Consider the following 27,616-nt stretch of genomic DNA (forward strand, 5'->3'; position numbering starts at 1 on the left):
TGGAATCCATTTTTTTCAAGATTTATTAACTAGAGTCTTATTTTCAGAGTCTTATTATGGGAGCCATTTATTGACTCAGGCCAAATAATTCAATATGCTCCTAAAACTTCTTTGCAAGTTATGGAGAATGATAGTGGGTTAAAGGAATAAGAGACTTTGTGCTAAGGTGGTGACTTAGAGCCATTTTAAAGAGGAAAGCCATGAAACAATCATAGAAAAACGGAAGTCTAAGATCAAGTCCAAATGTTGTGTGGCAAAGATGATGAAAGTAAAGGATATATTTCTGTGAATTCTGGTGGTTTTAACTTTATTTTTAATTTTCTGAATAATCCAAGGGTCTGTATTTTATGAATCTACAACAGTACAGGTAACATTTTACTGCAACTGAATTTATTTCAAAAATTATTAGTTTTATGTTAGACCATTCTCAGTCTACCTTCTTCATTACCAAACTATATTGTTTTACTCATGCAGGTTGACCTTATAGAAGCACAGGAAACTGCACCTTTATGATGTCTACATCTGGATGCAGAGAATGAAGTTCTTCAACTTCAACAGACATTATTCTCTATGAAAGCAATACAAAAGCAATGTGAAACGCTACAGAAGAATAAGAAGCAGCTGAAACAAGAAGTAGTAAACCTCAAAAGTTATATGGAGAGAAATATGTTAGAACGTGGTGAAGCTGAACAGTATAAACTGTTGACTGAAGAAAAAGCAAGGAGGGAAATAGCAGAAAAATTAAACGAAGCCGTTCTCACCTTGCAGGTTGGTTTATCTATCTGTAATGTGCTCTCATTCTTTTCACTGCACATGTTATTTTGGATATATACATTCTACATGTTTTCTGTACTTTCCTTACAGCAATTTGTTCGATAGACTTCTAGAAGGAAGGTGGTATTTGTTTCTTAATTTAAATATTTTCATTTCCATCATTCTTATAACTAAATGACCTTCCATAATAGTAATTCTCACTACAGAATCATTTGATTACTAAAGCCAGTTGGCATAAAACAAGACTAATAGAAAAAGTAAAAAAAAAAAAAAAAAATGTGATTTAAAAATTATACCATACTCTTGAACTGCTTTTAAGTTACATTGTTCCACTTTTAAAATTTTAACTTGGTTCTGTCATTCTTTGGAGAATTGTGCTACAATTCAGATTCAATTGTTAATTCAGTTGGTACTGATAATAAATATGTTAAGCTTGAGCTTCTTTCTTTCTTCACATTGTTCTTAAAATTGTTCTCTGAATCACATACTTAAAATTGTTCTCTGAATCACTGACTCCAAACGAAAGGAAACAAATACAGAGTAATTATTCAGGTTATAATTACTTTTAAAATGTTCCCTTTTAATTTATTTTAGAAACAAGCAGCAGTATCTCAAGAACAGTTAGCACAGTTAAAGGAGGATAATACTACTTCAATAAAAACTCAGATGGAACTCACAATCAAAGATATGGAATCTGAAATCTCCAGAATAAAAACTTCGCAAGCCAACTTTAATAAAACCGAATTGGAAAGATATAAGGAACTCTACCTAGAAGAAGTAAAAGTTAGAGAATCCTTGTCAAATGAACTGAATAGGTAAGTCAATATGCAGAATCATAGAAAATAAGTTAAGCTCATTAATTTGCCTTCAAAAGCATGACTTTTAGTGAGACAGGTTCATGAGATTTGTGGGAAGTGAAAGCTCACTAGATTATACAATTTTGGAAAATTGTAAATTATAAATAGTAAATAAACTGAACCTTTAAGTAAAATTGAAAATAGTAAATGAATGTAACCTTTAAAATCTTAATCCGGGACAGTTCATGTCCCTTCTGTTTTTGGTTTTATGTGGCTTCCTCCCACCTCTTAATATTCTTATATAGCTAACCTGATCTATTAGGGTTTCAGCTAAGTGTTTGTGAAGCTTCATAGTTTAGACAGTGATACTGTTATAAAAATTGTTTGTCAGTATTCCCTTAATTTGAAATATTAATGAGTTTAATTAATTTTTGGAAGATGACAGCTGAAAACCAAAAGGGTCAAGTACGACTACCCTGGGCACATTCTGGCACTCAGTAATTCACTTTGCTTGATTGTGATCATTAGAGGGTGCCTTGAGAAGAATTGTCCTGTATAGTTTTTCCACTCCACATAAAGGCATACTTGTGAAGTAGAGAATGATTAACATAGGGTTGAAGGGAAGTATAACTTACTAAGTGATAAAAAATAACACCTTGGTCAGCCTGAGGGGGTATGTGGAAGACAGAAAGGGCAGGCCCCGCCTCTGATGCATGGGCCACAGTTAGGAGCTGATTGTCCTCCATGCTGCTTTAGTTCTCTTTGATTTCAGCAGTCTTATTCGCCCCTAGGAAAAGCTGCCCTGAATTATTCCTCAGTGCCAATTGCTCAATTTTTTTCCAGATAATGGGTGAAATGTACAAGGGCAGTGAAAACCATTGTTTGAAAATGTCTTTGAGAGATAGTTTTTTAGAAAATCTCTAACTGGTTTACTAAATATAAGTACTTCTAGCTCTTATTTTTACTTTTAGTTTTTTTATTATATATATTCAAGGAGTACAGTGTGATGTTATAATATATTTATACGCAATGAAATGGTTATTTTGTCAAGCCCATTAATATCTTCATCATTTTACATAGTTACCCTTTGAATACAAGTAATTCTAATGGCATCCTTAAGAATCTTTTAAGTAGAGTCATTCCAGGCAGGCAACAAGTGTTAACTGTGAAGCCATGCATCATTGATAGTCTTTTCTGTCCCCTCCCTCATTTGAACTACTTGTTTGTTAGAAATCCCCCTAGAAATATATGTACTTTTTTAGCACAATGGTAAAACTATAATTGGATACAGTAGGCATGCTCTAACACATTTTCAGAGTTAAAACACGGCTTATGGTATATTCCATTTACTCTTCTGGCAACTTTTAGAACAATTAAAGTCACTTAGGAATCATTTAGGAAAAAATGAAATACTAAGCATTTGTCTTTTGCAATCTTCATAGAACTAATGAGATGATAGCAGAGGTCAGTACGCAACTTACTGTGGAGAAAAAGCAGACCAGATCTCTATTCACTGGCACTACGAGGCCAGTCCTAGAGTCATCTTGTGTTAGAAATCTTAATGATAGTGAAGGTCTCAACAGAAAACATATTCCAAGAAAAAAGAGGTCTGCTTTTAAGAGCATGGAGAGCTACTTGTTGAAGGTTAGTTACCTTTTTTCCTTTGGTGTTCAGACTTCTGATATAATTCTTGTATGTTATTTGGTGAAATACTCAGTTACTTAATTGTCTTGTGTATGGTAAGTAAAGGTAATAATTATCTGTGTTAATAAAGAGAGGAGACAGAAATTTTATAGTTATTTTTAAGTCCCTAGAGCTCCCATTCATAAGAGATTACTCCTTTGTTAACTTTATTCAATAAATGTAACCAAACATTTTAAATTTCTTTAAAAACTGCAATTAAGTCAGAGCTTAACCAAAGGTATACTTTGATGTGCCTTGTCTTACTAACTGATTTTAGTTTGTCTAGGGTTCACTTTTAAAGGGTTTAGTGTGGCACTTTTAAAGTTTTTTCTGCATCATCTCAGGTTTTCTACCCCTCATCATATGTGAATGATTGGTGTCCAAACACTAACCACCCATGGATATTTATTATTTAAAAGGATCCAAGGTGAATACTTTTATATGTTACATAAACCTGCAACACTTGATTAATCTGTTCTTTAAGTTAAAAGTTTTGTGATTTTCTTACATGAGTACATCTGTAATTGCTATTGCACTTACAGTGTTTTAATCTCAATTTTAGTAAAATGTGTCTATTGGTATGCAGTTGTACAGTGGTTTTGAAATAGTTAAATCAAACAAATATTTGAATTTTTAAAGTAAAGCTCACATAAGTTATGTCTGTCTACCTGGCCATAACTTGAGTGATTGATGACTAAGATGGCAATGATATCTAGACTCCTTCAATAGCAAATGTGACCAAACAGAATCAATTCTACTCTTAATACCCCAAATTCCATGTAAAGCTACCCATGGACATCTCCCCTGGACAGGTAATAGGAACCTTTTAGTTCAACCATGTGGTTTCACTCAGAGTAAGAGTCTATTTCTCTTGATTTCAAAATAGATCCAAGAATGACAAGCTGTATCAACTATAGAGTTGGTAAGGAAAAAAAAAATGTAGTTCAACTATGCTTGACCCAGATTAAGGTATTTGTCTAACATTTGTCCATTTTCCAACTGGGGGAAAATTACAACAGCTGGGCACAGTGGCACACACCTGTAGTCACAGCTACTCCTGAGGCAGAGGCAGGAAGATGACTTGAGCCCAGGAGTTCAAGGCTGCAGTGCGCAGTGATTGTTCCTGTAAGTAGCTACAGCACTGCAGCACTCCAGCCTTGGCAACATAGCAAGATTCTGTCTCTTAAAAAAATTACAAAATCCATAAAACATTTGTTTGAACAAAAATAGTTTTCTTTGTGTATATTGTTGTTTTTAAAATTTTCAGTCGGTGCACATTGGCTTATAGTTTTGATGTTTTTATGGTCTCCTTAATGTACAGAAAAGTAGCACAGGCCCACATGGAATGAGCCTCAACCTTGTTGTGTTTACCTGGCTATTTCGTGTCCTAACAAATCATAGAAAAACAAATCTAAGGTTTCTTAGCATAGTGGCCAAATAGCTTAAAAGGGAGTGCATTAAATGATTGTTTTAATACATAGATTACAGGAGCCCAGCTAGCTGATATTTTTAATCATATTGTTTGCTTAGGTTTTATTTTTCTGAAAAAAATGAGATGATCAGCGTCCGAATGCCTCAGTCATGAAATTGTACCACTGGGTACTAATGGAAAATGAATGTTAAATACGTCTGTAAATGGTTAAGCAAGATGGAAATATAATGTTCTCATTAGTACTATGAACCCCCAAAATTTGAGACAAGTCTCAGTTAATTTAGAAAGTTTATTTTGCCCAGGTTGAGGACACACACCCGTGACACAGCCTCAGGAAGTCCTGATGACATGTGCCCAAGGTGCTCAGGGCACAGCTTGGTTTTATACATTTTAGGGAGACATGAGACATCAATCAATATATGTAAGAAGTACATTGGTTCACTCTGGAAAGACGGGACAATTTGAAGCAAAGGGAGGAAGACTGGAAGCTGGGAGGGGGCTTCCAGGTCACAGATAGATGAGAGACAAACAGTTGCACTCTTTTGAGTTTCTGATGGGCCTTTGCAAAGGAGACAGTCAGATCTGCATTTATCTCAGTGAGCAGAGAGGTAACTTTGAATAGAATGGGAGGCAGGTTTGCCCTAAGCAGTTTCCAGCGTGAGTTTTCCTTTTAGCTTAGTGATTTGGGGGGCCCAAGATATTTTCCTTTCACAATACTTACCCGAAAAACAAGGTAATGTATCATTTTACAAGATGGTGCTGAGAGAGTATAAAAAGCAGATGTAGGCCTGGCACTGTGGCTCACACCTGTAATCCCAGCACTTTGGTAGGCCGAGGTGGGTGGATCACCTGAGGTCAGGAGTTAGAGACCAACCTCCAACATGGTGAAACCCCATCTCTAATAAAAATACAAAAATTAGCTGGGCATGGTGGTGTGTTCCTGTAGTCCCAGCTACTTGGGAGGCTAAGGAGAATCACTTGAACTTGGGAGGCAAAGGTTGCAGTGAGCTGAGATTGCGCTACTGCACTCCAGCCTGGGCTACAGAGCAAGACTCCATCTCAGGCGGTGGGGCGGGGGTGGAAAAAAAAAAAAAGCAGATGTGATGCAAGGGAAGATTTTTGAGGAACTTTTTTTTTTTTTTAATTTGTTTTTGGGGGGAAGGGGTGTTCTTTTTTTAGTATTTCTAGATAAGTAGAAAATTTGTTTGTTTTAAAGTTAATGTAATAGCTCCAAGGCATACCTAGTTTCCTTGTGGGGCATTTGTTTGCCCAATCATGTTAGACCTACTAAAAGAGATTAAAAAGCATGATTTTATCAAGATACAAGTGCTGGGTGCAGTGGCTCACACCTGTAATCCCAGCACTTTGAGAGGCTGAGGCAGGCAGATCATGAGGTCAAGAGATGGAGACCATCCTGGCTAACATGGTGAAACCCCGTCTCTACTAAAAATACAAAAATTAGCTGGGTGTGATGGCACACACCTGTAATCCTAGCACTTTGGGAGGCCAAGGCAGGTGGATCACTTGAGGTCAGGAATTCGAGACCAGCCTGGATAACATGGTGAAACCCCGTCTCTACTAAAAATACAAAAATTAGCCTGTCGTGGTTGTGGGTGCCTATAATCCCAGCTACTTGGGAGTCTGAGGCATGAGAATCGCTTGAACCCAGGAGGCAGAGGTTGCAGTGAGCTGAGATTGTGCCACTGCACTGCAGCCCAGGTGACAGAGCAAGACTCCATCTCAAAAAAAAAAAAAAAAGATACAAAGGCATGTCTCCATAATCACACCTTGGAAGAATTCTTATATAGCTGTTGTTTACAGAATTTTTAGAGTTACATAAAAGAGGTGCCTTCTAGAGTTGCTAGGAACTTAAGTATTTCCTATAGGAAAACATCAGCTAATACAAGGAGGAGGTGGTAACATATCGCCTGAACTGATATTTACAAAAAAAGGTAGGGGGGTGGGTTTCTGGGGGGGGCATTACAAAACAAAGGATATTTAGAAATTTTTAGCTATGATTTTCAAAAGCAAAATGTTAAAAATAGCACTAATATTGGATCTGTTTATCCATCTCCTTTATTTGCAACATTTTAATACTTTGGACTATTCCTACTGTGACGTGCTATCATACTCAGCATTTTATCTAACCTCAAGAAAAATGGTTATAATTTTGTATGAAATCACACACCAGAGAAATAATTTATTATAACTGATTGTTGAAACAAGTCTTCTCTACATTCATGACATTTAGCATTTATTGCATCTCTCACCCTATTATATTAAGTCTAGAGCCTGGCTGTTCCCAGACCAAACTGAGAGTCAGGCTGCTGTTTCTCATGGCCCAGTAATGAGATGCAGATAAACTGGGGAGGAAGAGAGGTTTTTTTTTTTTTTTTTCTGCAACCAGTTACAGGGAAGGCCTGGAAATTATTACCAGACCAACTCAAAATTACAAAGTTTTCCAGAGCTTATATACCTTCTAAGCTATATATCTACATGTAAGTGTGCATTCATCTATAGACATAACTGATTAACTTCTTTTAATCTGTAACTAAGGTCTAAGTCCTGAAGACCTTCCTCTGGAGCTTCAGTAAATTTATTTACTCTAAATGGGTCCAGGTGCTGGGGTGATTACCCTTATTTTGTCTCCTGCTAAATCATGGAGGTTTGGGAATTCCATTAGACCCCCAATAAACTTGTTTGTGGAGGCCTGGGGAGTTTCTTCAGATCCCCAATAAAACTTGTTTAATACTGAACAGGTCCTGTTAAGAATTCCTTCATTATTTTGTCAGGCTTTAAGGCCTAGACAAGACCCTTGGTGGGCTTTTGTTACATTCCAGCCTGTATAAGGGCACTGGCTCTTTCAGCTTTTAATATTTAACTTAACTACTCAGTCAGTGCCAAAGCAGTTGTTATGGAGGCCTGAATTAGTGAGACCTGGCCTGCCACATAGCCTTGCCACTTAACACCATTGTAGTGATAATAGATTGCTATGCATATGTTTTACTAATTTTTATTTACAGTTTTCATATTCTATAGATTAACCCTGGGATCCTTTGTCTTATATATCAGAAGTACTTTTTATAGTTTTATTGGCTCCTTATTTCCAGCCTGTAATCTCAAGTATAATTTAGCAGTAGCCTGTCAATAAGTTATTGCTGAAGAGTGAACTTTGTATTTATTGGACTTTGCCATTGGTACTGATTTCATTATATTTCTTTAAAAAAACTTCCTTCTAACTCCTCCCCTCTTTAAAGTGGAGGTAGTTGTGAAGAATGTATGGTAAGATTAGAAAAGGAAGAAGAAACTATTTCTATAAGTGTTATACGGTCATTTTTCTTGTTTAGGCTGTGGTGGATAGGCAGCAAATGGTGCTCCTCATTCCCTTCTGAGTTCAGAACACAGGAGTCAGATAGATGGACATCAACACACTAGCTCTATTACAGACTCATGATAACTAATGGGAGGATGTGGCTCAGACGTGCAGCCACAGTATTTTATCCCAGGTTAGGCACTAACCCACAGAGTTTTAAGTGGAGAAAACAAATGCTTGACACCCATCGCAGGTGCATGCTGCTTACTGCAGAGATGACAGCAGACCTGAACTCATATCACTGTGGGCAGACACATCTTTTAAAAGAGACCCTGAGCCAAGCAAGCACACTGTGTGCTTTGCTCACATTCACCCATTAGGTAGATCTGACATCCTCTCAAGAGGAAGCTATAGATAGAGAGAGTCTAAGTCCTCACTTGAAACCTGAGGCCAGGGAAATGAAGGTTCTCCTATCATTTCTGGCTGGATTTAAGTGATAATTGAAATTAAGCCCGTGTCTTTGTATGTACCAGTTAATGATGAGAAGTTGGACAGACGTATGCTAGATGGCAAAGAGAAATCTGTTTTGTGTTTTCAGTTTTTCCATAAATAACTCACAACATGGATAATTGACTCATTGATTGATTTCATAAACCAAGTCTTATTTGGAGGAGAATGAATAGTTCTTTTAAGGAACAATTTTCTCAGTTTCTGCTCGCGTGGTTCAACTAAAGATTTTCTCCTTCAAGTTTTCTGTTCTGCAGTTTGAAAAATGTGTTATTTATAAATTGAGTGTCTTGACTGGTACTAGCAGAAGTTATGATATTAATTGTTCTTTAAATTTGATTCATAACTTACAATTTGGAGAGCTACTCTTTTTGGTCTCATGCTTAAACATTATAGAGCATCATGACAGTTTATAGATGCATTTTCTCTGAGTTTTTGTTGTTGTTTGAGACAGAGTCTCACTCTGTCACCCAGGCTGGAGTGCAGTGGTGCGATCTCTGCTCACTGCAACTTCCGCCTCCTAGGTTCAAGCGATTCTCCTGTCTCAGCCTCCTGAGTAGCTGGGACTACAGGTACGTACCAGCACGCTCGGCTAATTTTTGTATTTTTAGTAGAGACAGGGTTTCACCATATTGGCCAGGCTGGTCTCGATCTCCTAACCTTGTGATCCACCGACTTCGGCCTCCCAGAGTGCTGGGATTACAGGCGTGAGCCACCACACCTGGCCTCTCTGAGTTATTTTCTTAAAATCTGTATTCCTTTTCTGAATATGAAGGAAACAGCTGGCATAGAATAACTCCAGGCTCAGTGAAAGATCTGAAGCCGCCCACTCCTAGCTTGTAACTAATTGGCTTTGTGACCTCAGGCAAGCTGCAGTCTCTCTGAGCCTGTTTTGTTTCTTGTATAAAATTAGGGACTTTGACTAAATCAGTGACATTCATACCTTTAAGTAAAACTTTTTTTTTTTTTTTTTTTTAAGAATAGAACTTTTTAAAATTTCAGGAAACCACATAGAAAACAGAAGTAGTGCTGTCTGACTAAAGGAAGGATCAGTGCTCGGAAGCTGTGACTTTCTTATCCCTTAATCCTTCACCGTCCTCTGTGGAACCTTAGATTTCTCTGGGATGTAGCTTGAAAAGGATCATTTCTAAGAGAATCCTACTAATTAGCTGAAATGTGCTGGTACATATGTTCTCCCATGTATTACCTTCCCACCTACTTATATTTTTAATGAAAAAGTATAAATATATTTGCAGATGTGCTCACATTGTTGATGTTTGACTTCCTCCACTGTCTGAGACATAATCCCCACCTGGAGATAAACAGAAAGGCCATGGAGACAGGAGGAGCAATTTTATTAAAAAGTTTATGTATTTTACTCCATAAGGAGCTAGTGTAGCTTTTGATTTTAGTATGTTGTATAAAGTGAAGATGAACAGTTTACTAAGCTCTTTTATTTCCTCTGGTGATGTTCAGTTTCTCCTGAGCTATTGCTCTGCACACTACAAAAGCCGTCGATGGCCCCCTTGTCTCACTGAATAGGACGGTGATTCATGTCACCAAGACACTTTTCTCTCCTTTTCCCTTCTATTATCTGTGCCAGGCACTGTATTAAGTGGTTCAACTGGGGACAACAATTCTGAATTTCTGTGAAGGGAAATATGAGGAAAATGTGTGATTTAATGGTAAAGCAAAAATAAAATGAAAGGACTTTTAAAAAGTCGCTTAATATTTGCCTGTTTTTACTTCTGAAAATAGGTAAAGCCACTCCAGCCTTTCACTGGCCAGGAAAAAACTGGAGCCATCAACACTCAAAACCCCTTTCCTAAGCTTTTGGGTTCCTGTCCCAGAGGCGCTCCCTCCCTGTGTTCTGGGTCTGTCCTTTTTCCCTCTGCTTTTGCATCTGACCTGGGATCTCTTTCCCAAAGGCAGCTGCCCTCCGCTGTCGTTTACGTGGTGAAATATTCAACGGTCAGGGAAAGGCTGGAAGAGAACTGATGTAGGGGGAGGCCACTCTGGGGCTGGAAGACAGGCAGTGACTTCTACCATGTACTCTTATTGAAGAGTTTGGAGAGAAAATGACCTTTACTTAAAGTTGTTATATAAAAAGTATTCTCTCTCTACAGAGTTATGATTTCTTCAGTATAAAAGTAAGCAATTTGTTAAGAAGATTATTTCATTTTTATGTTAACAAAATTGAGGTAGTATGAAAATATTTGTGAATGGGGTATAAAGAAATAATAAAATCTATTACATTAGAAATATTTAGCCAGAAGAGCTTTTGGGAGAAAAGATAACAACATTACAGTAGTAATGTCTTAATTTGAGTCACATAAAAATGTACTTTTTATGTAGTGTTTATGAATGGCAATATCTAGTGTTGTTTGAAGAAAGGCTTTCCGCTTTATCTGGTATTGAATTACTACTTTTATAAGGCCTGGCTGGTAATGCTGTTGTCGTGTTACTTACTCTATAAAGCCTATCTATAATGTTTTTGTCATAGAAATGTTATGGAAAGGAGTCTCAAAATATTGGTAAACCTGTTAGTTTAAAAAAAATTGACTTGACACCTAAAATTTGTAAAGGCATTAGATATCATTATTGTTATCACCACAAACTATCTCAGACCCTGTTCTGGGCATTTAATGAGAGAATACCTATTCTACAAAAGATTTAAATAAGAGCACTCTAGATAGAGACACTGGCAATAAGTTTGAAATATTCCCACACCTTTCATAATTAAGTAGATAACTGTAACTTGTCAGATGCTTCAAAAAATGGGTACTAATTTCTGAAAAGAAATCAAAGGTGCAGTTAAATAATTCTATATTGTTTTCCTAGTTTTTAATTCTAGACACTCATGAATCAAAGAAACTAAGATTGAAAACTGGCTCTAACCTATATTTATTCTTGTTTTCATGTAAATTTTCTGAAATCATTGTGTCCATATGAGTAAGGAAATGTTAATCATAATAGAGAGCATAATATTTTTAATCTTTTGCCAGTGGAACTTTCACATGGCATCACAACAATACTGTTTTCTTCAAGTATGTATTAAAGATTCTGTGCTGCATTAATAGCAAAGAACATACTTTAAAATTATTATTTTCTAAAAGTGGAGAATGGAGAGTTCATTTTAAGGAACTATTCATTAAAGTGAAAAACTGATTAGACTTTGATAAAAGGCAGAGTTTTGATAAGAATGGGAAAGTAATGCATTCATTGCAGAATATGACTTGAATTGTTTAACCTCTGTACTAATAAGGGAAAAAATCACACTTTTGAAATGACATAGATCCAACAGACCAATATTAATTGTACTTTTGTGAGATTAATCTAAACAGCATAACACATATATGTTCTCCATTATCTAAACTTAAAATAGGAATTTATGTGATTTTTTAAGCAATCTTCAAGTTAGGCCTAGTCTCTAAAAGTATTATTTAAAGGCCATGTTTTGTAATTGATGCTTCTTACCATGATAATGTCTCTTCTTAAACATTATAAATAATATTTGACTTATTTCAGATGCAGTGGAAGTTGCAAAATGATATAACTACAGAAGTAGCAGGTATGTTACCAAAATTTATGAATTAAATTTGGATTAAGTAATATATGTCTGAAATAAACTGCAAATGACATCCCTTTCCATTCTTGGGCTAATAGATACTACATTAAATATTCTTTCTTACATACATCTAATGAAAGATGTGAAAACTTGCAATGTATAATGAAGAGCATACTTATGCCTCATGAATTCATCACATTCCATAGCTTGAAAAAAAAAGCTTAAGAAGCCTGGCTCTACACGTCACTTCTGCCATCCCTATGGAACTGTCAGCCAGCACACAGAAACTGTTCTCAGAAAACAAAGGCATCGTCAACTAAGGCCAAAACTCATCTAGTTTCATCTAGTCTCATCTAGTAACCTAGTCAAGCAGTTACAGTTTATAAGCAGTCGCTTGAGAGGTAACACTTTAAGTCTCCAGTCATTTACAGTGTCATTGGATTACTTTTGCCCTCAGGAAAAGTTCCAAATTCCTTAACATGGAATATAAACACTCATGTTCATTTGGTTCTTGTCAAGCTACTCAGGCTTATCTCTCACTACTTACTGTACTCTGCTTGTTTGCTCCAGGATCCAGCCAAACTGGACTGCACAGAACTCCACAGTAGTCTTCCTTCTCCTCCAGCTCTTTGCACTTCCTTCTTTGCTCTATCTGCCAACCTTTTTTTCTCATCTTTCAGGTGTCCACTAACCATGCCTCCACCAAACCAAAAAGCCTTCAATATCCAGACAAAACTGGGATAGATGTCCCTCTTGAGTTCCAATAGTGCCTTGTTTTACACCTGTCAGAGTATCTATGACTTGGTATGGAAATTGCCTATTTGTCTGCTTTTTCAGGTTATAGCATACGATTGCTGGGGGTGGACTGTATCATCTTCATCTTGTAACTCCAGGACTTGTCATGGTCTAGTACCTTAACACGTGGTTGTTGAATAAATGAATGAAGAATGAGAAAACCAGAAGCTGTGATACACAACCACGATGATCATTAATTCAGTGTGCAACTATGGGCAGATTCTCTTTTTTTTTTTTTTTTAATTTAGGGTTTTAGGGTACATGTGCACAATGTGCAGGTTTGTTACGTATGTATCCATGTGCCATGTTGATTTCCTGCACCCATTAACTCGTCATTTAGCATTAGGTGTATCTCCTAATGCTGTCCCTCCCCCCTCCCCCCACCCCACAACAGTCCCCGGAGTGTGATGTTCCCCTTCCTGTGTCCATGAGTTCTCATTGTTCAATTCCCACCTATGAGAGAGAACATGCGGTGTTTGGTTTTTTGTCCTTGCGATAGTTTACTGAGAATGATGTTTTCCAGTTTCATCCATGTCCCTACAAAGGACACGAACTCATCATTTTTTATGGCTGCATAGTATTCCATGGTGTATATGTGCCACATTTTCTTAATCCAGTCTATCGTTGTTGGACATTTGGGTTGGTTCCAACTCTTTGCTATTGTGAATAGTGCCGCAATAAACATACGTGTGCATGTCTCTTTATACCAGCATGATTTATAGTCCTTTGGGTATATACCCAGTAATGGGATGGCTGGGTCAAATGGTATTTCTAGTTCGAGATCCCTGAGGAATCGCCACACTGACTTCCACAATGGTTGAACTAGTTTACAGTCCCACCAACAGTGTAAAAGTGTTCCTATTTCTCCACATCCTCTCCAGCACCTGTTGTTTCCTGATTTTTTAATGATGGCCATTCTAACTGGTGTGAGATGGTATCTCACTGTGGTTTTGATTTGCATTTCTCTGATGGCCAGTGCTGATGAGCATTTCTTCATGTGTTTTCTGGCTGCATAAATGTCTTCTTTTGAGAAGTGTCTGTTCATGTCCTCTGCCCACTTTTTGATGGGGTTGTTTGTTTTTTTCTTGTAAATTTCTTTGAGTTCATTGTAGATTCTGGATATTAGCCCTTTGTCAGATGAGTAGGTTGCAAAAATTTTCTCCCATTCTGTAGGTTGCCTGTTCATTCTGATGATAGTTTCTTTTGCTGTGCAGAAGCTCTTTAGTTTAATGAGATCCCATTTGTCGATTTTGGCTTTTGTTGCCATTGCTTTTGGTATTTTAGACATGAAGTCCTTGCCCACGCCTATGTCCTGAATGGTATTGCCTAGGTTTTCTTGTAGGATTTTAATGGTTTTAGGTCTAACATATAAGTCTTTAATCCATCTTGAATTAATTTTTGTATAAGGTGTAAGGAAGGGATCCAGTTGCAGCTTTCTACATATGGCTAGCCAGTTTTCCCAGCACCATTTATTAAATAGGGAATCCTTTCCCCATTTCTTGTTTTTGTCAGGTTTGTCAAAGATCAGATAGTTGTAGCTATGCGGCATCATTTCTGAGGGCTCTGTTCTGTTCCATTGATCTATGTCTCTGTTGTGGTACCAGTACCATGCTGTTTTGGTTACTGTAGCCTTGTAGTATAGTTTAAAGTCAGGTAGCGTGATGCCTCTAGCTTTGTTCTTTTGGCTTAGGATTGACTTGGCGATGCGGGCTCTTTTTTGGTTCCATATGAACTTTAAAGTCGTTTTTTCCAATTCTGTGAAGAAAGTCATTGGTAGCTTGATGGGGATGGCATTGAATCTGTAAATTACCTTGGGCAGTATGGCCATTTTCACGATATTGATTCTTCCAACCCATGAGCATGGAATGTTCTTCCATTTGTTTGTATCCTCTTTTATTTCATTGAGCAGTGGTTTGTAGTTCTCCTTGAAGAGGTCCTTCACATCCCTTGTAAGTTGGATTCCTAGGTATTTTATTCTCTTTGAAGCAATTGTGAATAGGAGTTCACTCATGATTTGGCTCTCTGTTTGTCTGTTATTGGTGTACAAGAATGCTTGTGATTTTTGTACATTAATTTTGTATCCTGAGACTTTGCTGAAGTTGCTAATCAGCTTAAGGAGATTTTGGGCTGAGACAATGGGGTTTTCTAGATATACAATCATGTCATCTGCAAACAGGGACAATTTGACTTCCTCTTTTCCTAATTGAATACCCTTTATTTCCTTCTCCTGCCTGATTGCTCTGGCCAGAACTTCCAGCACTATGTTGAATAGGAGTGGTGAGAGAGGGCATCCCTGTCTTGTGCCAGTTTTCAGAGGGAATGCTTCCAGTTTTTGCCCATTCAGTATGATATTGGCTGTGGGTTTGTCGTAGATAGCTCTTATTATTTTGAGATACGTCCCATCAATACCTAATTTATTGAGAGTTTTTAGCATGAAGGGTTGTTGAATTTTGTCAAAGGCCTTTTCTGCATCAATTGAGATAATTATGTGGTTTTTGTCTTTGGTTCTATTTATATGCTGGATTACATTTATTGATTTGCATATGTTGAACCAGCCTTGCATCCCAGGGATGAAGCCCACTTGATCATGGTGGATAAGCTTTTTGATGTGCTGCTGGATTCGGTTTGCCAGTATTTTATTGAGGATTTTTGCATCAATATTCATCAAGGATATTGGTCTGAAATTCTCTTTTTTGGTTATGTCTCTGCCAGGTTTTGGTATCAGGACGATGCTGGCTTCATAAAATGTGTTAGGGAGGATTCCCTCTTTTTCTATCGATTGGAATAGTTTCAGAAGGAATGGTACCAGTTCCTCCTTGTACCTCTGGTAGAATTCAGCTGTGAATCCATCAGGTCCTGGACTCTTTTTGGTTGGTAAGCTATTGATTATTGCCACAATTTCAGAACCTGTTATTGGTCTATTCAGAGATTCAACTTCTTCCTGGTTTAGTCTTGGGAGGGTGTATTTGTCGAGGAATTTATCCATTTCTTCTAGATTTTCTAGTTTATTTGCATAGAGGTGTTTGTAGTATTCTCTGATGGTAGATTGTATTTCTGTGGGATCGGTGGTGATATCCCCTTTTTCGTTTTTTATTGCATCTATTTGATTCTTCTCTCTTTTCTTCTTTATTAGTCTTGCTAGTGGTCCATCAATTTTGTTGATCTTTTCAAAAAACCAGCTCCTGGATTCATTAATTTTTTGAAGGGTTTTTTGTGTCTCTATTTCCTTCAGTTCTGCTCTGATTTTAGTTATTTCTAGCCTTCTGCTAGCTTTTGAATGTGTTTGCTCTTGCTTTTCTAGTTCTTTTAATTGTGATGTTGGGGAGTCAATTTTGGATCTTTCCTGCTTTCTCTTGTGGGCATTTAGTGCTATAAATTTCCCTCTACACACTGCTTTGAATGTGTCCCAGAGATTCTGGTATGTTGTGTCTTTGTTCTCGTTGGTTTCAAAGAACATCTTTATTTCTGCCTTCATTTCATTATGTACCCAATAGTCATTCAGGAGCAGGTTGTTCAGTTTCCATGTAGTAGAGCGGTTTTGAGTGAGTTTCTTAATCCTGAGTTCTAGTTTGATTGCACTGTGGTCTGAGAGACAGTTTGTTATAATTTCTGTTCTTTTACATTTGCTGAGGAGAGCTTTACTTCCAACTATGTGGTCAATTTTGGAATAGGTGTGGTGTGGTGCTGAAAAAAAATGTATATTCTGTTGACTTGGGGTGGAGAGTTCTGTAGATGTCTATTAGGTCCACTTTATGTAGAGCTGAGTTCAATTCCTGGATATCCTTGTTAACTTTCTGTCTCGTTGATCTGTCTAATGCTGACAGTGGGGTGTTAAAATCTCCCATTATTATTGTGTGGGAGTTTAAGTCCCTTTGTAGGTCACTCAGGACTTGCTTTATGAATCTGGGTGCTCCTGTGTTGGGTGCATATATATTTAGGATAGTTAGCTCTTCTTGTTGAATTGATCCCTTTACCATTATGTAATGGCCTTCTTTGTCTCTTTTGATCTTTGTTGGTTTAAAGTCTATTTTATCAGAGACTAGGATTGCAACCCCTGCCTTTTTTTGTTTTCCAGTTGCTTGATAGATCTTCCTCCATCCCTTTATTTTGAGTCTATGTGTGTCTCTGCACGTGAGATGGGTTTCCTGAATACAGCACACTGATGGGTCCTGACTCCTTATCCAGTTTGCCAGTCTGTGTCTTTTGATTGGAGCATTTAGCCCATTTACATTTAACGTTAATATTGTTATGTGTGAATCTGATCCTGTCATTATGATGTTAGTTGGTTATTTTGCTCGTTAGTTGCTATAGTTTCTTCCTAGCCTCGATGGTCTTTACAATTTGGCATGTTTTTGCAGGGGCTGGTACCGGTTGTTCCTTTCCATGTTTAGTGCTTCCTTCAGGAGCTCTTTTAGGGCAGGCCTGGTGGTGACAAAATCACTCAGCGTTTGCTTGTCTGTAAAGTGTTTTATTTCTCCTTCACTTATGAAGCTTAGTTTGGCGGGATAGGAGATTCTGGGTTGAAAATTCTTTTCTTTAAGAATGTTGAATATCGGCCCCCACTCTCTTCTGGCTTGTAGAGTTTCTGCCGAGAGATCAGCTGTTAGTCTGATGGGCTTCCCTTTGTGGGTAACCTGACCTTTCTCTCTGGCTGCCCTTAACATTTTTTCTTTCATTTCAACTTTGGTGAATCTGACAATAATGTGTCTTGGAGTTGCCCTTCTCGAGGAGTATCTTTGTGGCGTTCTCTGTATTTCCTGAATCTGAATGCTGGCCTGCCTTGCTAGATTGGGGAAGTTCTCCTGGATAATATCTTGCAGAGTGTTTTCCAACTTGGTTCCATTCTCCCCATCATTTTCAGGTACACCAATCAGACGTAGGTTTGGTCTTTTCACATAGTCCCAAATTTCTTGGAGGCTTTGTTCATTTCTTTTTATCCTTTTTTCTCTAAACTTCCCTTCTCTCTTCATTTCATTCATTTCATCTTCCATCAGCGATACCCTTTCTTCCAGTTGATCGCATCTGCTACTGAGGCTTCTGCAATCTTCACGTAGTTCTCGAAACTTGGCTTTCAGCTCCATCAGCTCCTTGAAGCCCTTCTCTCCATTGGTTATTCTAGTTATCCATTCTTCTAATTTTATTTCAAAGTTTTTAACTTCTTTGCTGTTGTTTTGAATTTCCTCTCGTAGCTCAGAGTAGTTTGATCGTCTGAAGCCTTCTTCTCTCAACTCATCAAAGTCATCCTCCATCCAGCTTTGTTCCGTTGCTGGTGAGGAACTGCGTTCCTTTGGAGGAGGAGAGGTGCTCTGTTTTTTAGAGTTTCCAGTGTTTTTGGTCTGTTTTTTCCCCATCTTTGTGGTTTTATCTACTTTTTGTCTTTGATGATGGTGATGTACAGATGGGTTTTTGGTGTGGATGTCCTTTCTGTTTGTTAGTTTTCCTTCTACCAGACAGGACCCTCAGCTGCAGGTCTGTTGGAGTTTACTAGAGGTGCACTCCAGACCCTGTTTGGCTGGGTGTCAGCAGCAGTGGCTGCAGAACAGCGGATTTTCGTGAGACCACAAATTCAGCTGTCTGATAGTTCCTCTGAAAGTTTTGTCTCAGAGAAGTACCGGGTTGAATGAGGTGTCAGTCTGTCCCTACTGGGGGGGTGCCTCCCAGTTAGGCTGCTCAGGGGTGAGGGACCCACTTTAGGAGGCAGTCTGTCCGTTCTCAGATCTCCAGCTGCGTGCTGGGAGAACCACTACTCTCTTCAAAGCTGTCAGTCAGACAGGGACATTTAAGTCTGTGGGAGTTCTTGCAGAGTTTTTGTTTGTCTGTGCCCTGCCCCCAGAGGTGGAGCCTACAGAGGCAGGCAGGCCTCCTTGAGCTGTGGCGGGCTCCACCCAGTTCGAGCTTCCTGGCTGCTTTGTTTACCTAAGCAAGCCTGGGCAATGGCGGGCGCCCCTCCCCCAGCCTCGCTGCCGCCTCGCAGCTTGATCTCAGACTGCTGTGCTAGCAATCAGCAAGACTCCGTGGGCATAGGACCCTCCGAGCCAGGTGCGGGACACAATCTCCTAGTGTGCCGTTTTCCAGGCCTGTTGGAAAAGCGCAGTATTAGGATGGGACTGACCCGATATTCCAGGTGCCGTCTGCTTCCCCTTTCTTTGACTAGGAAAGGGAACTCCCTGACCCCTTGCGCTTCCCGAGTGAGGCAATGCCTCGCCCTGTTTCGGCTCGCGCACAGTGCGCTTCACCGACTGTCCTGCACCCACTGTTAGGCACTCCCTAGTGAGATGAAACTGGTACCTCAAGCAGAAATGCAGAAATCATCTGTCTTCTGTGTCGCTGGGGCTGGGAGCTGGAGACCGGAGCTGTTCCTATTCGGCCATCTTGGCTCCACCCCAGATTCTCTTTTTTGTTTCCAGAAGCAACAGTGTCTTTTATTGAGCACCTACTACTTGTCAGGCACTACACCAGTCCCTTTACTCATATTGGCCTAATCCTTATGCCAACTCTGCAATTTTTTATTATAAGTTCTAGGGTACATGTGCACAACATGCAGGTTTGTGACATAGGTATACATGTGCCATGTTGGTTTGCTGCACCCATTAACTCGTCATTTACATTAGGTACACCTCCTAATGCTATCCGTCCCCCTGCCCCCCACCCCATGACAGGCCCCGGTGTGTGATATTCCCCACCCTGTGACCAAGTGTTCTCATTGTTCAGTTCCCACCTATGAGTGAGAACATGCAGTGTTTGGTTTTCTGTCCTTGTGATAGTTTGCTCAGAATGATGGTTTCCAGCTTCATCCATGTCCCTACAAAGGACACGAACTCATCCTTTTTTTTATGGCTGCATAGTATTCCATGGTGTATATGTGCCACATTTTCTTAATCCAGTCTATCATTGTTGGACATTTGGGTTGGTTCCAAGTCTGCTATTGTGAATAGTGCCACAATAAACATAGGTGTGTGTGTGTCTTTATAGCAGCATGATTTATAATCCTTTGAGTATATACCCAGTAATGGGATCACTGGGTCAAATGGTATTTCTAGTTCTAGATCCTTGAGGAATCACCACACTGTCTTCCACAATGGTTGAACTAGTTTACAGTCCCATCAACAGTGTAAAAGTGTTCCTATTTCTCTACATCCTCTCCAGCACCTGTTGTTTCCTGACTTTTTAATGATCACCATTCTAGCTGGTGTGAGATGGTATCTCATTGTGGTTTTGATTTGCATTTCTGTGATGGCCAGTGATGATGAGCATTTTTTCATGTGTCTGTTGGCTGCATAAATCTCTTCTTTTGAGAAGTGTCTGTTCATATCCTTCACCCACTTTTTCATGGGGTTGTTTGATTTTTTTCTTGGAAATTTGTTTAAGTTCTTTGTAGATTCTGGATATTAGCCCTTTGTCAGTTGGGTAGATTGTAAAAATTTTCTCCCGTTCTGTATGTTGCCCATTCACTCTGATGGTAGTTTCTTTTGCTGTGCAGAAGTTCTTCAGTTTAATTAGATCCCATTTGTCAGTTTTGGCTTTTTTTGCTGTTGCTTTTGGTGTTTTAATCATGCAGTCCTTGCCCATGCCTATTGCCCTGAATGATATTGACTAGGTTTTCTTCTAGGGTTTTTATGGTTTTAGGTCTAACATGTAAGTCTTTAATCATCTTGAATTAATTTTTGTCTAAGGTGTAAGGAAGGTGTAAGGTGTAAGGAAGGGATTTTTTTTTTTTTTTGTCTAAGGTGTAAGGAAGGGATCCAGTTTCAGCTTTCTACATATGGCTAGCCAGTTTTCCCAGCACAATTTATTAAATAGGGAATCCTTTCCCTATTTCTTGTTTTTGTCAGGTTTGTCAAAGATCAGATGGTTGTAGATGTGTGGTGTTATTTCTGAGGCCTCTGTTCTGTTCCATTCGTCAATATCTCTGTTTTGGTACCAGTACCATGCTGTTTTGGTTACTGTAGCCTGGTAGTATAGTTAGAAGTCAGGTAGCGTGATGCCTCCAGTTTTGTTCTTTTGGCTTAGGATTGTCTTGGCAATGTGGGCTCTTTTTTGGTTCCATATGAACTTTAAAGTAGTTTTTTCCAATTCTGTGAAGAAAGTCATTGGTAGCTTAATGGGGATGGCATTGAATCTATAAATTACCTTGGGAAGTACTGCCATTTTCACAATATTGATTCTTCCCATTCATGAGCATGGAATGTTCTTCTATTTGTTTGTGTCCTCTTTTACTTCATTGAGCAGTGGTTTGTAGTTCTCCTAAAAGAGGTCCTTCACATCCCTTGTAAGTTGGATTCCTAGGTATTTTATTCTCTCTGAAGCAATTGTCAATGGGAGTTCACTCATGATTTTTCTCTCTGTTTGTCTGTTGTTGGTGTATAGGAATGCTTGTGATTTTTGGACATTGACTTTGTATCCTGAGAATTTGTTCAAGTTGCTTATCAGCTTAAGGAGATTTTGAGCTGAGACGATGGGGTTTTCTAAATATACAATCATGTCATCTGCAAACAGGGACAATTTGACTTCCTCTTTTCCTAACTGAATACCCTTTATTTCTTTCTCTTGCCTGATTGCCCTGGCCAGAACTTCCAACACTATGTTGAATAGGAGTGGTGAGAGAGGGCATTCCTGTCTTGTGCCAGTTTTCAAAGGGAATGCTTCCAGTTTTTGCCCATTCAGTATGATATTGGCTGCGGGTTTGTCATAAATAGCTCTTACTATTTTGAGATATGTTCCATCAATACCTAGTTTATTGAGAGTTTTTAGCATAAAGGGCTGTTGAATTTTGTCAAAGGCCTTTTCTGCATCAATTTGAGATAATCATGTAGTTTTTGTCTTTGGTTCTGTTTATGTGATGGATTATGTTTATTGATTTGCGTATGTTGAACCAGCCTTGCATCCCAGGGATGAAGCCCACTTGATCATGGTGGATAAGCTTTTTGATGTGCTGCTGGATTTGGTTTGCGAATATTTTTTGAGGATTTTTGCATCGATGTTTATCAGGGATATTGGTCTCTTTTTGTTGTGTCTCTGCCAGGCTTTGGTATCAGGATGATGCTGGCCTCCTGAAATGAGTTAGGGAGGATTGCCTCTTTTTCTGTTGATGGGAATACTTTCAGAAGGAATGGTACCAGTTCCTCCTTGTACCTCTGGTAGAATTCGGCTGTGAATCCGTCTGGTCCTGGATTTTTTTTGGTGAGTAGGCTATTATTGCCTCAATTTCAGAGCCTGTTATTTGTCTATTCAGGGATTCAACTTCTTCCTGATTTAGTCTTGGGAGGGTGTATGTGTCCAGTAATTTATCCATTTCTTCTAGATTTTCTAGTTTTTTTGCACAGAGGTGTTTATAGTATTCTCTGATGGTAGTTTGTATTTCTGTGGGATCGGTGGTGTTATCCCCTTTTTAATTTTTTATTGCGTCTATTTGATTTTTCTCTCTTTTCTTCTTTATTAGTCTTGCTAGCGGTCTATCAATTTTGTTGATCTTTTCAAAAAACCAGCTCCTGGGGTCATTGATTTTTTTGAAGGGTTTTTTGTGTCTCCATCTCCTTCAGTTCTGCTCTGATCTTAGTTATTTCTTGCCTCCTGCTAACTTTTGAATTTGTTCTTGCTTCTCTAGTTCTTTTAATTGTGATGTTAGGGTGTTGATTTTAGATACTTCCTGCTTTCTCTTGTGGGCATTTAGTGCTATAAATTTCCCTCTACACACTGCTTTACATGTGTCCCAGAGATTCTGGTATGTTGTGTCTTTGTTCTTACTGGTTTCAAAGAACATCTTTATTTTGGCCTTCATTTTGTTATTTACCCGGTAGTCATTCAGGAGCAGGTTGTTCAGTTTCCATGCAGCTGTGCAGTTTTGAGTGAGTTTCTTAATCCTGAGTTCTAATTTGATTGCACTGTGGTCTGTTATAATTTCTGTTCTTTTATATTTGCTGAGGAGTACTTTACTTCTAACTATGTGGTCAATTTTGGAATAAGTGCGATGTGGTGCTGAGAAGAATGTATATTCTGTTGATTTGGGATGGAAAGTTCTGTAGATGTCTATTAGGTCCACTTGGTGCAAAGCTGAGTTCAATTCCTGGATATCCTTGTTAACTTTCTGTCTTGTTGATCTGTCTAATGTTGACACTAGTGTGTTAAAGTCTCCCATTATTATTTGTGGGAGTCTCAGTCTCTTTGTAGGTCTCTAAGGACTTGCTTTATGAATCTGCGTGCTCCTGTATTGGGTATATATATATTTAGGATAGTTAGCTCTTCTTGTTGAATTGATCCCTTTAGCATTATGTAATGGCCTTCTTTGTTGATTTAAAGTCTGTTTTATCAGAGACTAGGATTGCAACCCCTGCTCTTTTTTGTTTTCCATTTGCTTGGTAGATCTTCCTCCATCCCTTTATTTTGAGCCGATGTGTGTCTCTGCTCATGAGATGGGTCTCCTGAATACAGCACACTGATGGGTCTTGACTCTTTATCCAATTTGCCAGTCTGTGTCTTCTAATTGGAGCATTTAGCCTATTTACATTTAAGGTTAATATTGTTATGTATGAATTTGATCCTGTCATCATGATGTTAGCTGGTTATTTTGCTTGTTAGTTGATGCAGTTTCTTCCTAGCCTTGATGGTCTCTACAATTTGGTATGTTTTTGCAGTGGCTGGTACTGGTTATTTCTTTCCATGTTTAGTGCTTCCTTCAGGAGCACTTGTAAGGCAGGCCTGGTGGTGACAAAATCTCTCAGCATTTGCTTGTCTGTAAAGGATTTTATGTCTCTTTCACTTATGAAGCTTAGTTTGGCTGGATATGAAATTCTGGGTTGAAAATTCTTTTCTTTAAGAATGTTGAATATTGGCCCCCACTCTCTTCTGGCTTGTAGAGTTTCTGCCGAGAGATCCGCTGTTAGTCTGATGGGCTTCCCTTTGTGGGTAACATGACCTTTCTCTCTGGCTGCCCTTAACATTTTTTCCTTCATTTCAACATTGGTGAATCTGACAATTATGTGTCTTGGAGTTGCTCTTCTTGAGGAGTATCTTTGTTGTGTTCTCTGTGTTTCCTGAATTTGAGTGTTGGCCTGCCTTGCTAGGTTGGGGAAGTTCTCCTGGATAATATCCTGCAGAGTGTTTTCCAACTTGGTTCCATTCTCCCTGTCACTTTCAGGTACACTGATGAAATGCAGATTTGGTCTTTTCACATTGTCCCATATTTCTTGGAGGCTTTGTTCATTTATTTTTACTCTTTTTTCTCTAAACTTCTCTTCTCGCTTTATTTCTTTAGTTGATCTTCAACCGCTGATACCCTTTCTTCCACTTAATGGAATCGGCTACTGAAGCTTATGCATGTGTCATGTAGTTCTCGTGCCATGGTTTTCAGCTCCATCAGGTTATTTAAGGTCTTCTCTACGCTGTTTATTCTAGTTAGCCATTCGTGTAATCTTTTTTCAAGATATGTGGCTTCCTCGCGATGGGTTCAAACATCCTCCTTTAGCTCAGAGAAGTTTGTTATTACTGACCTTCTGAAGGCTACTTCTGTCAGCTCGTCAAAGTCGTTCTCTGTCTAGCTTTGTTGCGTTGCTGGCGATGAGCTGTGATCCCTTGGAGGAGAAGAGGCCCTTTGATTTTTAGTATTTGCAGCTTTTCTGCTCTGGTTTCTCCTTATCTTTGTGGTTCTATCTACTTTTGTTCTTTGATGATAGTGATGTACAGATGGGGTTTTGGTGTGGATGTCCTTTCTGTTAGTTTTCCTTCTAACAGTCAGGACCCTCAGCTGCAGGTCTGTTGGAGTTTGCTGGAGGTCCACTCCAGATCCTGTTTGCCTGGCTATCACCAGTGGAGGCTGCAGAACAGCAAATATTGCAGAATGGCAAATATTGCTGCCTGATCCTTCCTCTGGACGTTTCATGTCAGAGGGGCACCCACCTGTATGAGGTGTCAGTTGGCCTCTACTGGGAGGTGTCTCCCAGTTAGGCTACTCAGGGGTCAGGGACCCACTTGAGTAGGCAGTCTGTCCATTCTCAGATCTCAAACTCCATGCTGGGAGAACCACTGCTCTCTTTAAAGCTGTCAGAAGTTTCTGCTGCTTTTTATTCAGCTATTCCCTGCCCCTAGAGGTGGAGTCTACAGAGGCAGGCAGGCTTCCCCGAGCTGTGGTGGGCTCCACCCAGTTCAAGCTTCCTGCCACTTTGTTTACCGACTCCAGCCTCATTAATGGTGGACACACCTCCCCCAGCCTCACTGCCACCTTGTAGATGGATCTCAGACTGCTGTGCTAGCAGTGAGCAAGGCTTTATGGGCGTGGGACCCTCCTAGCCCGGCACAGGATATAATCTCCTGGTGTGCCGTTTGCTAAGACCATTGGAAAAGCGCAGTATTAGGGTGGGAGTGTCCTGATTTTCCAGGTACTGTCTGTCAGGGCTTCCATTGGCTAGGAAAGGGAATTCCCCGACTCCTTGTGCTTCCCAGGTGAGGCGATGCCCCACCCTGCTTCGGCTCACACTCCATGGGCTGCACCCACTGTCTGACAAGCCCCAGTGAGCCCCAGTGACATGAACACAGTACCTCAGTTGGAAATGCAGAAATCATCGGTCTTCCTCATCACTCACCCTGGAAGCTATAGACTGGAGCTGTTCCTATTTGGCCATCTTAGAACCTCCCCAGATTCTTATCTATAATGACTTAGTATTGTAATCATACATACTTTTCATTCTTATTAACAGTGAAAAAGCTCTCAACTCTTTTTTACTGACTTACACTTAGTTAACTATGAAATATATAGAATATACTTCTTTGGCCAGGCATGTTGGCTCATGTCTGTAGTCCCAGCACTTTGGGAGCCCGAGGCAGGCAGATTGCCAGAGTGCAGGAGTTTGAGAGCAGCCTGGGCAACATGACATAACCCTGCCCCTATAAAAAATACAAAACCTTGCCAGGCATGGTGGTTCATGCCTGCATTTCCAAGTACTTGGGGCTGAGGCAGGAGAATTGCTTAAGCCTGGGAGGTCGAGACTGCAGTGACTTGTGATCACACCATGGCACTCCAGCAGAGGTGAAAGAATAAGACCCTATCTTAAAATAATAATAATAATAATAATATAATTCTTTTTCTTCTCAGCTGCTACTAAATGTGAACTGGATCTTATATAGCTTCTCCTCTAGAATCTACACACAAGGAAAATCTGAATCAAGATCCAGTGTTGGAAGCATCAAAAGAATATGCACAGATTTTAAGCAGAAAATACATGGTCTGAAAGATAAGGCAATTTTATTTCTGGGCTTTTCACATGATATTTTGTTTCCCATTGAGTATATGATGTGAACATTTTTACTAAAGGGAAATATTCTGTATTATACATGTCTGATGAAAATTTATATAGTATTTTAAATAATGTTTCTTGACCTCTTCAGCTAACTTTTAAGTGGATTTTGCAAATGAAAACCAGTATTATTGAGTTTTACATACTCGAACTCCTCAAATGTTAACTGTTTAAACAGCCAAATAATGAAGTTGCCATTAATAATTTAGTGGAATCAACTGATGGCTTGTTTGTATTTTATAATTTTTATCTTTATATATAGTGATAGATTTAAGTTTAGACAGACATCATTTTGGTATACTGGTACTGTGGTCATTGTCAATGTTTGGATATATTACAATTGTTATAGTGCAATCAAACTTATATAATTTTAATTTTAAGCACTGATTTATATAGCTCTTTCCTTGTGGAAAAATAAGGTTTGCCTAAGGCTTTTCACTTTTTCTTTTTTTTTTCTTTTTGAGACAGAGTCTTGCTCTGTCGCCCAGACTGGAGTGCAGTGATGTGATCTTGGCTCACTGCAAGCTCCGCCTCCTGTGTTCACGCCATTCTCCCGCCTCAGCCTCCCGAGTAGTTGGGACTACAGGCACCTGCCACTGCACCCGGCTAATTTTTTGTATTTTTAGTAGAGATGGGGTTTCACCATGTTAGCCAGGATGGTCTCGATCTCTTGACGTCGTGATCCGCCCGCCTTGGCCTCCCAAAGTGCTGGGATACAGGCGTGAGCCACTGTGCCTGGCCTCACTTTTTCTATTTATTGTTTCATTTCTTTATTTGATTAACTTTTGGGAAACAGTCTTAAAATTGGAGAAAATTTCCACATTTTAGGAAAAATAACTTTCCCCCTTTGGGCCATTTGAGAGTAAATTGCTGACATTATGCCATCACATCTGATGTCTTTAGTGGGTATTCCCACAAGTCAGGACATTTTATATAACTACTTCATAATCAGAAAGTTAACATCAATAGATTTGATCATCTAATTCTCAGTTTCTTTTCAAGTTTTCTTAATTGTCTATGATGTTCTTTGTAGCAAAAGGATCCCATTCAGGTCCATGAATTTCATTTAGTTGTCATGACTCTTTCAGTCTGGAACAGTTTCTCAGTTTTTCTTTGACCTTTATGACCTCAAATCTTTTGAAGAGTAAAGTCCAATAATACAGAATGTCCCTCCATTGGATTTCTTTGAATTTTTTTATGATAAGATTTAGATGATAACTTTTTTTGGCAAGCATATCACAGAAGTCATCCCATGATCTTCTTACTGCGTTCTATCAGGTGACCTGCAATTATTATTATTTTTTATTTCCATCTTTTATTTTAAGTTCCGGGGTACATGTGCAGGATGTGCAGGTTTGTTACATAGGTAAATATGTGCCATGGTGGTTTGCTGCACAGATCATCCTATCACCTAGGTATTAATAATAGCCCAGTATCCATTAGCTATTCTTCATGATGCTC

The 27,616-nt window shown here is 39.0% G+C and overlaps 1 protein-coding gene across 3 annotated transcripts; it reads left to right on the plus strand.

The window, feature by feature from the left end:
• Positions 1 to 431: 431 nt before the first annotated feature.
• On the plus strand, positions 432 to 26,644 carry LOC115838372 (putative coiled-coil domain-containing protein 144C). Of its 3 annotated transcripts, XR_004033385.1 has the most exons (6): positions 432 to 768; positions 1,369 to 1,589; positions 3,014 to 3,215; positions 12,035 to 12,077; positions 12,755 to 12,878; positions 25,954 to 26,644. XR_004033385.1 is itself a non-coding variant. In XM_030828057.1 (5 exons), exons 1-5 carry the CDS (start codon positions 571 to 573, stop codon positions 25,983 to 25,985), a joined length of 696 nt encoding a protein of 231 aa, XP_030683917.1. In that variant the 5' UTR covers positions 432 to 570; the 3' UTR covers positions 25,986 to 26,644. The 3 variants fall into 3 exon arrangements, 2 of the variants coding, with proteins under 2 accessions (XP_030683917.1, XP_030683918.1); XM_030828057.1 differs by lacking the exon at positions 12,755 to 12,878; XM_030828058.1 differs by lacking the exon at positions 25,954 to 26,644 and having other exon boundaries at positions 12,755 to 13,038.
• The last annotated feature ends 972 nt before the right edge of the window (positions 26,645 to 27,616 follow it).

Source organism: Nomascus leucogenys, chromosome 14 (assembly GCF_006542625.1).
Source record: "Nomascus leucogenys isolate Asia chromosome 14, Asia_NLE_v1, whole genome shotgun sequence".
Lineage (NCBI taxonomy): Eukaryota > Metazoa > Chordata > Mammalia > Primates > Hylobatidae > Nomascus > Nomascus leucogenys.

Bases quoted from the DNA above. Each gene is read 5' to 3' on its own strand.
- LOC115838372 (XM_030828057.1), top strand. From the start codon at position 571: ATGAAAGCAATACAAAAGCAATGTGAAACGCTACAGAAGAATAAGAAG. The intron at 769-1,368 runs GTTGGTTTATCT...AATTTATTTTAG, and splicing joins AAGCCGTTCTCACCTTGCAG to AAACAAGCAGCAGTATCTCA. The intron at 12,078-25,953 runs GTATGTTACCAA...TTTTCTTCTCAG, and splicing joins TATAACTACAGAAGTAGCAG to CTGCTACTAAATGTGAACTG.